This window comes from Jaculus jaculus, chromosome 4 (assembly GCF_020740685.1).
Source record: "Jaculus jaculus isolate mJacJac1 chromosome 4, mJacJac1.mat.Y.cur, whole genome shotgun sequence".
In the NCBI taxonomy this organism is placed as follows: Eukaryota; Metazoa; Chordata; class Mammalia; order Rodentia; family Dipodidae; genus Jaculus; species Jaculus jaculus.
Window position 1 is genome coordinate 100104927 of NC_059105.1, and position 12591 is coordinate 100117517.

The 12591-nt window shown below is 34.2% G+C and overlaps 1 protein-coding gene across 1 annotated transcript in view; it reads left to right on the forward strand.

Annotated features, from left to right (window-relative positions):
• The window catches only part of Lrp1b (LDL receptor related protein 1B), a 2087209-nt gene that overhangs the window by 927660 nt on the left and 1146958 nt on the right, over positions 1-12591 (forward strand). The window contains exons 4-5 of the mRNA XM_045147485.1: positions 1417-1536; positions 7083-7211. Coding sequence (XP_045003420.1) covers positions 1417-1536; positions 7083-7211 — 249 coding nt within the window. The remainder of the gene's footprint in view (positions 1-1416; positions 1537-7082; positions 7212-12591) is intronic.

A 12591-nucleotide genomic window follows, 5' to 3' on the forward strand; every position in this document is an offset into this window, starting at 1 on the left:
TTTGAGAACCTTTTCTACAGCAGATAAGACTAAACAATTTTAGACTTTGCATACCATTTGGTTTTTGAGGTGAATGTTCAAGTAGCCATGAGCAATATGAAAATAATGTCTGATTATGTTCCAATGAAAATTAATATATGAGCATAGAATCATTCTTCCATTTGACAACAGTCACCTGATATAAATGGGCAGATAAAACTCCAGTTAGGTTAGGAAGTGGTACATAGCTGAAGTGGTGGACTTGATTAGGTAAGAGGAGATGATAGTGGCATGGGAGCTTTGGTTTCGAACTCAGCTAAGAATGCAGGGCTAGGAGGACAACAGTTTGCACATGTCAACTAAATGGACTGAAAATCTTGAAAATCCCTCCTGATTATTTCAGTTTCCTGAAAGAAGAAGTAAGAATATCACAGATGAGTGAATATTAGGGAGAAATTTTATTTTTAAGAACAATATGCGAAATGGTTTCAAGATATAGTTGAAAAGTAACTGGGTTAAGGACATACTACATGTATTTAATTTATTATTAATATATCCAGCATTCAATTTGGAATGCTTCAGATGTTTTCCACTTATCTTTTATTCACTCTATATTATAATATATATTTTTTTCCTAAGGCACCTTCTAAGTTTTGGCCAAATAACATATTTTGAAACATTCACCTTTAATCTTCAGAATGATTAATATTCTTCCTATAAGAAAAAAAAATAGTCTTTTTATAGCACTTTATATTTTCAGACAGGAAAATCAACCATAACTTCTATCTAAATATTTTCAAAGTTCAGCAAATCTTGTTCTTGTGAGAAATTATCTGTGCAATATATATGCTATCCCTTTTTTACTACTTCATTAACTTAACACATTAGACCCAAATTTAATCGGGGTCTTTACTAACTTTGGCTTCACATATATATTTCTTCTGAGAGAATTATAACCTAAAAATACATTATGTCCAATATTATATATTTTTCTACCCATGAGATGTAAATTATTGGAGTTAAATATGTTCTCATTGATTGCTCTGATGGTAACACATGGATTGGTAAGTCTAGACATAGAAAAGGCATGGGTTGGTATAATTAACCACTTGTTTGACACTTTTCCTCTTCATTTTTTTTTTTGTAATTTACCAGAAGTTGAAAAGATTACTGAATGTAGTAATATGATAAAGTAATATGCTAACAATCAGAAGAACCAATAATGACCTTAAATTTTAAAGATCCTTCATACAAATATAAATCAATATATTTTTAAGAAAATAAATATCATTTATTTGTTGGATCAATCACCAAAACTTTCTATGGGAACAATAACAGTTATCATAGTAGCATTATGGGCTAAATCTTAACAACATTTAAATTTAAATATGCATGTCAACACAATTTAATATAGACTATATTTGTTTTCCTTTACAGAATTGTTACCCAAGTGCCAGCAGTTGAATTGTCAGTTTAAATGTGCAATGGTCAGAAATAGAACCAGATGTTACTGTGAGGATGGATTTGAAGTAAACGAAGATGGGAGAAGTTGTAAAGGTAATGAAATATTACTCTGTGATGATCTGCATTCAATTACTGTAACATAATACCTGAGGTGATCAAGTTAAAAAGAAGGGTTGATTTTTGGTTTACAGTGTTAGAGGGTTTAGTTCTTCTTGATATACAGCATAATTTTTAGACTGTAACAAGGCAAATCCTCCTAGCATGAGAGCTTATGAAGGAATAATGCTCACCAAATGGCCAGGAACAACAATAAATAACTATAGTGGCTGAGATTCTCCAATCTCCACCAAGGGCAGATTCCTATGACCTAAGATGTTCCGTATTCTTAAATGCTTCCCCACCTTTCAATAACACTGTGGGCTAAGACTAAAGCTATCTTTCTTGGACCTTGGGACAACATTTAAGTTCCAAACAATAGCACTGTTCAAAATTCTTATAGAGGCTTCCTAAATAGAAATTTTCCAGGTATCTTTGAGAACCCTCATGTATTACATTCAATGTTTACTTATATTGTCTTCCTCTATATCTCTTGAAACTTAAAGTTACGAAAGCATAACTATTACATAAGAATTTTTATCAATCAATTTTCAATATGCTTTGCATTAATAGCAAAATTGGGAAATGTCAGCATGGGAAATGCTTGAGCTTACCACTAACATAATATATCTATATATTTTGACTTCATAATTATCTTACATGTATCATAATGTTATAGTTTGGTAGGTAGGTAATATTATTAAATCAGTAAAATTAGTAATTCTTAATAAACTTAACATTGGTAATTCCAGAAGCTGGCATTTTCCAATGAAAACAAAAGTAAATAATAATTTATTTTTATATTTTTCATGTCTTATTTCTACTTTATGGGCTAGGGTACACTTTAGCAACACAGTACTTGCCTAGTATGTGAGCATTAGTCTAGCTCCATAAAGAAGAAATCGTAAGGAAGAAACAATTCTATCTTTTATAAATTCCCTGCAGGAGACAATCAATCTCCAAAAACATACCCCCAGGTACAAGTAAATAATCTCTACTATTCCTCAATTATGTTAGCCCAAATTATATGGACATTGAGATATATACCTGTGCACATATAAAATATATATACATATACAATATAAATTATGTAGATTATTTTACATGGTACTTATAATCTTTATATTCTTCACATCTATTATGCTCATAGCTGCATATTTATTATATTTTACATAGTTTTTATATAACAGCAAACAGGTATATTATTAGAACTAGAAATAAATATAATATTAGTGAGAGTATTTTTTCTTTTTTCAAAGTAATTTATTTTGCTGGTTATTTTATAACTTTGCTTCATCAAAAACTTTCCCTTAATATAGAATCTTAAGATCATTTTTAAAAACAAATCAGTTAAATTCCCATGGCAAAAATCAACACAAGTGAGATCCGTGAAGTTAACTGACTTTCTTTTATTTTTATATATATATTTTTAATTTTTAATTTATTTATTTGAGAACGACTGACACAAAGAGAAAGACAGGTAGAGGGAGAGAGAGAGAATGGGTGCGCCAGGGCTTCCAGCCTCTGCAAACGAACTCCAGACGCGTGCGCCCCCTTGTGCATCTGGCTAACGTGGGACCTGGGGAACTGAGCCTCGAACCGGGGTCCTTAGGCTTCACAGGCAAGCACTTAACCGCTAAGCCATCTCTCCAGCCCTTAACTGACTTTCTTAAGTCCACATGTCTTCTTAGTAACAAAATTGAGATGAAAAATCAAGCCTGCACAGTTTGTTTGTACCATGAAGAGGTTCAATGCCTTTTCATGTAGACTTGAACTTTAATTTTAGTTTACTGTCTGTTTTGTCTACAATGCAAATGTTGTAGAAGCATTTATTATTAAATACTTATCAGATTCTGAGTGTAGTATAAAGATGCAAAACAGATACTTAATAATTTTACTTTGCTTTAAGCCAACATTTGAAAATTGGAAGATTTCAAATAAAAGTTCATACTTTCCAAAAAAAAAAAAAAAAGTCAGATAATCCTAGGGTCCACTTAATAATGAAAACTAACCCAAATTAAAAATTAAATGGTGTCAAATGCAAAAGATGCCTTTAAACATGCATGTAATTCACAGTTTAAGTCAGCTCTTGCTATTAACCCTTCCTAGGCTAGTGTCCATACCACATACCATCCACTCATTTACTAATGTTAACTTCTGGCAGCAAGGGTAGAACAGAATTGAAGAGCTGGAATTTCTAATCTCTTAATTAAATGCATATGCACAGCCAAAGTCAATTTCTTCTGTTGAACATTTGTGAAGAATTTTGTGGCAATTAATTTGGAAGTCACCTAGAGACAAGTAGTCGTATAAATAAAGTATTTTTTTTTAATTGTCTCTGTTGTCCTTGATGGCCAAGTATGAGAATCATTTATGCTTCCCACAAACTGTATTTCCAGTCCATTATCTGTCCTTAAGGGGGAGGAAAAAGACAACATCAAAATTAATGACAGATCTACTTCGTTGTGACCAATTTTGTGAAGCTGAATCAATGTCACAGCAGTATATCCTGGCTAAGTAATCAGAACAAAGAAAAGCATTAATCATATTTTTCTCTCTTGTATATCAGAGAAGCTGAAATAGAAGCCAGTAACATTTATGCTAAACAATCTGTGAAAATAAATAAGAATCCTTACTGTGAGCAAGTACTGGACTTCTGTTGATGCAAGATGAAATTTCCTTCAGTATCAGTGTGGTCTTAGCTCCAAACACTGTTCTTTCAATCCCCTGAGTGCATACTTTAAATGAGGTATCCACAATTACAAGTTATTATAGGGCTTTGAAAACATCTGAGGCTAGTGCTAATTAATTCCATACAGATGCATAGTTTTTCAATTTAAATAGTCCCTTATGCTACTCAGTGTTCTTTCTGCTTTTCCTTATTAAAGTCTTTCATTAGTTCTTGTTTTCCCAGAAGCCAATACTGTAAAGGATTCAAATGGAAGTTTTTCTTTTTATGTCCCCTTTGCTTTCTTTTTCTTTTCTAATGCTTCCTCCCTCCCTCCCTGCCTTCCTGCATTTTATAATGTAATGGTAGTGACAGAAAGACAAACATAGTTCAAGGAATTTATCCAGCCACATAAAAGTTTGACAGAAGCTTAAATGTGTGGCTAAATCTTATGGGATGAGGGAGAAGAGACTGGGTGTTTTTTATATACCCATTCATTGCTCAGGAGTATATACCAGTCTCTTTGAACCTTACCTGCCTTTCATCCAGGCAGAGCATCTCATAGGAAATGGGGGAGAGCTTGAAGAGCCACAAGGCACAAATGGAGGTCCCTGTAGTATGGATTCAGGTCTGACTCAGGAAGATAGGCAGTCATTATCTACTATAGTTCCCTTGACCACCATTTAACATTTATTTTAAGGTACTCGATTCTCTTCAAATATGTTGACCATCTATTTCCTTTAGTCTTGGTGAATGACTTTAGGTTTCTAGCATCGACTTTGTCAAGTCTCTCCATCTCATGATTGACATTTCTAATCAACCATGCTTCTTTTATTCACATTTCAGAAGTTTGCTTCTTTTATTCCTTTGTCCTTTTTTCTATTTGTTCATCACAACTCACTTTTTGCTTAAGGCAATCCACCATATCTAACTTTCTTGTGTGTCTTTAAACACTGCCCATTCATTGCAACAGGATGTAGTCAATTGATGTGTGTACATTTGCAGATGTGAAAAAAATGTAAACAACACTCAACATAAGAATTTATTCTAGACCCTGACACACCTTACAGAATTCATGCGTGCCCCCATTCTTTTTCCACATGAATCAAATTCCTTCATAAGTGACTACATTTAGTTTCTCAGTTTAGTTATTTCCACTTCATTCTTCCATCCCTTACTATCTGGATACTGATCTCATACTTAAGTAAAGCAGGTTTGGATTGTCTTTCCCCTAAGATAAAGACAGCTCCTTTCAATGCATTTCTCAGGATTTTGAGATCTTTCTCAGTGCATCTGAGACATCAATATATTTTTCATTGTATCCAGACCTCCCAGGTGTTTGATTATGATGCCTACAAACTCTACCTGTACTGCTTGTATTGATATCTGATAATATTTTGATACAGACAAATATTGTAGTCACTTTCTGTTAATTGTATGAAATAACTATCTTTAATATTCATCTAAAATTTCTTATTTATATGCCATTGACTTCTATAACCTATAGGGCAGATCTCACATTATGTATAACCAGTTCAACATTTTCATTTTCTTGTTGCACATTTACTCAAGGTTTCACTACAAATCCATGAGCTGTTCTTTTATTAATCTAAGAAAAGCCAGAGAATTCTTTAAATTCAGTTCATTATGACATTTTCATTTAATTCCCAAGCAGGCTTGCTTCTCTTGGTTTCTATCATAAATAGAATGTGAATTTTCTATAAGGAATGTATGATAATATAGTGATCTTTCCCTACACTTGCCTCAGGAGTAGTATACATACTTTAATAATTTGGTTTTCTATGAAGATTACTATACTTCCTGCTACATCAAAAAGATTGAATATGTATTGTTCTAAATAGTTACTAACAAGGTGTCTTTCAAGTTACTGAATTATTTATGTTTCTCACTGCTGTCATAAAATATCGAAAACCACAAATTAAAGAAGAAAAGTTTGTTCTGATTCACAGTTTAAAGGGATATAGTTCATGGTGGGGAAGTCATGGCAGCAAGAGCATGAGGTAGCTGGTTGTACTGCATCAGCATTCAGGAAGCAGAGAGGGAGATCTGCTGGAACTCCAAGCCATTTCTCCATTTGTAGGAGTGCAGGACACAAGCCCATGGAATGGTGCCAAACATATCCATGGTGGTTTTGCCCTCCTCTGTTGAACCTTTCTACAAACCCCTTCACAATCATACTCAGAGGTGTGACTCAGGTGATTCCAAATGCAGTAAAAGTGATAATGAAGACTAGCCAACTTAAGAACAAGCTGTTTATGTAGATTTCAATTAGATACTGGGAGAAGGAAGTACAAACAGAGGAAAAAGACAGTAGGAGGCTATTTACAAATACTAAGCTAAAATTTTTTTAAAAAAGATAAAATTGCTTAATTCAAAGCACTTGATTATTTTCTTTTTTTTTTTTTTTAATTAGGAGGTATGATTTATATAGCTTGAATCAGAACTCTTACTTAACCTTTCAATTAGAAATCATGCCACCAGGTTAATTCCTTGTTAAAATTATGCAGATATCAGTGCTGTTAACACTGAAATTATCCAACAAATATTAATTGCAGTGCATTTTGTAACATTATAAAGCAATCTTAGGATTTCTAGCATGCCTACCCCTAAAACAAGTAACTCTTACTTTTTAAAAAATGATTTGATATTAGATGTGATTTCTTACCTCTGCAACCAGTAAATAAAAATGCACTTGACTTTCAATTAGTGTGGATTTGAAAAAATTTATTGGAATTGGCTCTTTCTTTTTAAAATAGCAGTCTACTTGAAAAGTTTAAAAATAAACAATTTTTAAGGAGAAATTAAAGTATCCAGTAATAAAGCTGCTTAGAAATGGCATCCATTTTCCTTTTAGATCAAGATGAATGTGCCATTTATGGTTCATGCAGCCAGACCTGCATCAATACCCATGGCTCATACATGTGCAGCTGTGTGGAGGGCTATGTGATGCAGGCAGACAACAGGTCTTGCAAGGCCAAAAACGGTAAGTCCTGATCTCCTGTCCCCATTTCTTTTGGCCCTTGTTTCTGTTTTACAGTTCCTTTTCTTTAGAAATGTGGTATAGCAGTGTACAATAGGGACAAATCTTCCTTCTTAATACAATGAACCATAAAACAGGATGCCAGGGCATTCTTGCCATTGTTATCATACTCCTTCCATTGGAGGAAGCGTCTAATTAACAAATCCATTCAAACAAGATTGATTACTAGGTTTCCATTTTCTATCGTTCTATTTTATTTATGTATTTATTTATGAGAGAGAAAGAGAGAGAGGCAGATAGAGAGAGAATGGGCATGCCAGTCCTTCTAACCACTGTGAACGAACTCCAGAAGCATGTGCCACCTTGTACATCTGGCTTTACGTGGGTACTAGGGAATCAAACCTGGGTCCTTTGGCTTTACCAGTAAGCACATTAACTACTAAACTCCATTTTCTTTCTCTTTATGGAACTTCTTTAGTAATGTATAGAAGGTACCTGAGAGCTTTTGCTTTGCCTTTAAAATGTATCTTTCCCATACTAGAGTGATTTGCAAATACATAATCCAGATCAGTGCACTCTTTTGCTTAAACTGTCTATAACTGTATCTTGGCCTGAGAATAAAATGTGTACTACTCAAAGCAATAGGAGGGCCTAAAGAAAAGGTATCACTGACCACCCCACCCTCCATGCTCTTCTCCTTCTCTGCTTCCAGCAATAATTCTGGCCATGCTGGTTTCCTTCAACTGCTGGTGGTTTTACCTGTCTGCACGGCTTTCAGCTGTGACATGACTGACCTCGTCTTATCATTCCAGACACAGTTAAAGTGTCAGCATTCAAACTGACCTTCCCTAAATATTGTATTTAAACATACATTTTGGATTGCTATCTTATTTCCTATTTTATTTATTTGCCTATTCCCACACTATCATTGTATGATTTCCCAGTGTTATTTATTTTACTAACCCTTGAAATTAACCCTTGCATTTTTTACTATTTTAATTCTCCAGAATAATATGAAAGGAGGAAGGATGAAATGTGGATAAAGAAAGGGAGGAAAGGAAAAGAAAAATTTGCTTTTCTAATTAAACTACAAAACTGAATAATGCTAACTTTTGGGGTAGGGTTGAGTTAACTTGGGAATGCTGTCAGGGAATATTATGCATGACGGTACATGTAGGTTTGCTTGATTTCCCACCATGCATATAAAAAGTATGACCTGTTGAGGAATGAGTGAGTGTTCTCCTGGACTTCCCCCTTATTAAAAATTAATCCATTGTGCATGACATGGAATTTTCTTTTCTGATGTGAAATTGAGTGAGGCTTGGCAAGCTATTTGTTCCCTTCATACACAACCTCATAGTATGTTGCAGCATTTCCCTGAGTAGTGTGATAAATTATTTTAAATATATATTTGTATGCAAAATCAGAAGGTGATACACTTCTACTCTTTATTTACTTCTTTGAATTCTGGACTTCATTTATGAAGCCCTGCTTATTTGGAGGAGGGAAAACTCTTTTAGAGACATTAGGTCATGTTCCACAGTGCCCTTGCTTCTACCACTGAAGATTTAAATTTAAATAATGATATGGGCTAGTAAGGCAGCTCAGCAGTTAAAGGAACTTGCTTGCAAAGCCTGCTGGTCCATGTTCAATTCCCAAGCTGACCATATAAGATGGACACAAAAAGTGGCACAATTATCTACTTTTTTTTTTCCATGCAGGCCCTGATGTGTGCATGTGTGTGTACATGCATGTGCAAATAAACTAAAATAGATATGTAAATAAATAATATGTTGATGTACCAAAGAAATAGAAACCTTGTTCTTTGCTGTTTCCATTGCACTGCACAATGTTGATGTGGGCACACTGGGAGAGTGTAATGTGATAAACCCAATTTAAGAATCACTTTCTTTCTACACAATATGCTTTATCTGATAATAATAGGATACTACCAGAAAGGGTTGGTACATGATAATGTTATATTGCATCAAGGAAGTTTAGTGGCTCTATAATTGATAATGGAACATCCAAATCACTTCTATGACCTTAGCTTGATGAAGGCACTGTTTACAGAGTATGGAAAGAAAACAGTTGTCATGGGAATTTAGTGATTTATAGTTTAAGACAGAGGAGTGGCTAACAATAAGAATATAAGTCTGTAACAATGACTGACTGGTTCTAAAGGTCACATATATTTGATTCAATGAATATGTGTAATTCTAGAAGAAAACTATAAATTTTACTTTTCTCATCTTTACAGCAAATGAGCCAGAGGGAAATTTTGGCTTTTGTTGTAAATACATTTTTAGTTAATATATTATATTTAAATATTTTCATGGCAATTATCTCCATATATAAGAAAATTATCCAAGCATGAGGTCCAAATGATAAAGCTCAATGAGATGTCAGATGGCACAAAGGTACTAGGTGAAGTCGCCTCTTATCAGAATAGGCAGCTAACTGCCAGGGAAGCTGCTCACAAAAAGTGCTAACATTTCAACATAAATCAGCAGCATGGTGTCTTCTGATTGTTCACCCCAAAGCAAGCCTGTGGGCTCTGTTTTTTTTCAATGTGACAACTGATGGTAATTAGGCAAATTAATCAAAGTTAATTGATCATTTCACCTTTGTAATATGATGGCTGAACCGAATAGCATTCACAACACTATTGAGCACCTGAAAGAAGTAATTTGAATGTATTCAGGGGATTTTAGGCACTATGACAGATGGGAGAAGAAAGTAATGTCAGTTAAGAATTGTTATTATTCCTCTTAATTCTTGTAATGAAGATTTTTTGTTTCCATTCTACTCTTAATAAGTTTGATTCTGGGTAGTGAAATACAATGAAAAAATTCAGAGTTGAAAGAAATTTTACAGGTAATCTAGTACAACTGTGCATATTCTGGATACTATACATTTCTTAATACAAAATAGGTAATTTCCAAATAAAAAAGATCTAAAATACAGTTGTAAGTCATTTTAAGAATAAATACTCAATAATTCTGTGCTACTGGAATGTACATACTGCAAAGGAAATGTGAAGTATAATTCATGACTCTGGATTGAAATTTGCTGTAAGAGCTTGAAATTTTCTAACAAAATAGCAACTAATAGATACCAAACAAATTCCTGAATATTCTGACTTTTGTTTTCAAGCTGGAGTTCTAATAGTGATCTAATTTAGAAATGAACATTTATTTCTTAAATTCAGCTTTGTTTGATTTAACTGATTCAGACTGATTTTGTCATAGAAAATTATCACCAATATAGTACTTGGGCTGAAAGCCAGCACACACAGAATGGGTGGGAATAGAAATAATAGTGAAGTGTGTTTAAACAGTGCTATTTAGTCCATTTGCTCCAGATAAATACAAGCACATGCAATAGTACTTTTGAGTATCCTCGTCATTTAATAAGCACAGGTCTCCTGAACCACTAGTGTTCTACTGATTGAAACTGAAGCAGAGACAATACGAAAAAGTACTAAATTTTAGGTTCATCATTGTGGAGGCTGTGTATCAAGTGGTGGCAGAGAGAGGGCCCCTTTCTGATATGGAACAGCTAGAGTGAGGAGAGATGTAGCACTTTAAACAATCTCAGAGTTCTGTGACAATTTTCAGTTTTACTGATCACTGATTTAGGGGAAAATTCCCAAACCAATCCAAAATGAAAATCATACTGTTTAGACTTACTTCACAAATCTTACTTGTGTGAATAGGAGCCGTGACTCCTGTGTAATTCAAGGAAGCACATTTCTAGACAGGGCCAGGGAAAGATTGTTTCCATATCCCTTAATGTTTCCTTTATTATAAGAAAATCAGAAATAAAAATATAAATTCCTATGTCTCTACCTCAAAATCAGAGGGGTGATTTCTTATCTTCAGATGCATTGCATGCATTGGGATTTGGGAGGTAGCGAACTAAGCATGGTTTGCTGCCAGGCCTGGTTCTGATTAGGTAAGCATAGTCTGGTTGCTATATAGGGGTAGAAGAATTTTCTACCTTAGAGTTTTCTTTGAAATTCAGCCCTTCAAATATTTGTCCCATATACTGTCCTTCTTATTAAGGTGTAAGACCTTTTAGAAGGGTAGGAAATTAATCCTTCATAACTTTAATAATGTATGAGAAAACCTCATCAGCTCTGTTTCAGAGTACCATATGGCTAAACGTAGCTTCCTGTGAGAAAGCTAGTATGTGAAAAGTCACCACCAAGCATTCATATTCTTTTTAGCAGTCTTTCATTGTGCTGTAACTGTGATTGACAATTTGCAACATGACTTGATAGGCAAATCTCCTAGATTAGGAAATAGAGCAGCACAGCATAGTAATACAGATTCCTTGTTGCTTACTGTGACACTCATAGGTAGATGAAATTATTGGCATAAGGTAAATGGGAAGTGGCAGAAAAATACCTCAGTGCTTGGAAAAGAGTATGTTGTTGATACATCTTTGTTAGATACCTTTAAAATTCCATGATCTTTTTTGGAACCAGAATTAGGTAACTGGGATGCTGAGCAAAAATAAAAAGGAAACTGCAAAGAGTGAAAGAAAGTCAAAGGAGAATGAGAAATTTTACCAGATATACCAAGTTATTCAGTGCTGATTCCAACAAGAAATGGTTTGATCAACTTTGTAAAATCCCCTGGAGGTGTCCTTTCCACCAAGGTCTTCCCTCAGATACACACAATTCTAGAAGGGCTGTGTAAGGGCTACATAAATCCAACTGCTGGATAAACTCTTCTATATACAATCAAATTGAATTACCTAAGAAACTGTAGAGCTGCCTTAGGCTGCCATTGAAATCTTGGTCAGGTGGCATGGTGATAGAAAATATATAGAGTTATTTCTACCCTGTATCTTCTGCAGGCACTGAGTTAGAAATTAAGTCCCAAGAATGGAGACAAGGACAAAAATTTCTGATGGAATTTCTATTATCCAACCACACACTTTTGTTTTGCTTTTTCCCTACTCAGACACTGTTGATGAGTGTGATGGTGTTGGGGTGTAATAATGCCTTGGGGATATTCTGAATATTCTGTTAGCATTCTTTCTGCATTTTTGTTTTTGGTGGGAAAATATCATCTTCACAGTCTAGCACCTTTCTTGGCATCTCTAACTTTTTTTTTTTTTTTCAATCAGCAACAAAGTAGTAGGATTGATAACAAAGAAGACAACACAGCTTCTTACATATCATCTCACCTCTCATTTAGCCACAGTGCGATAAAATAGACATGGAAAGAATGTATAACTTGTACTTTATAATTTTCATCTTAATAGAATTTAGCTGAAAATTTATTCATTAGGCTGTGAAGAATGATATGTACATGGAGTCGAGTTTTGACAATCAATAAATCTTGTTTTTATAATGACACAGTAGATATGC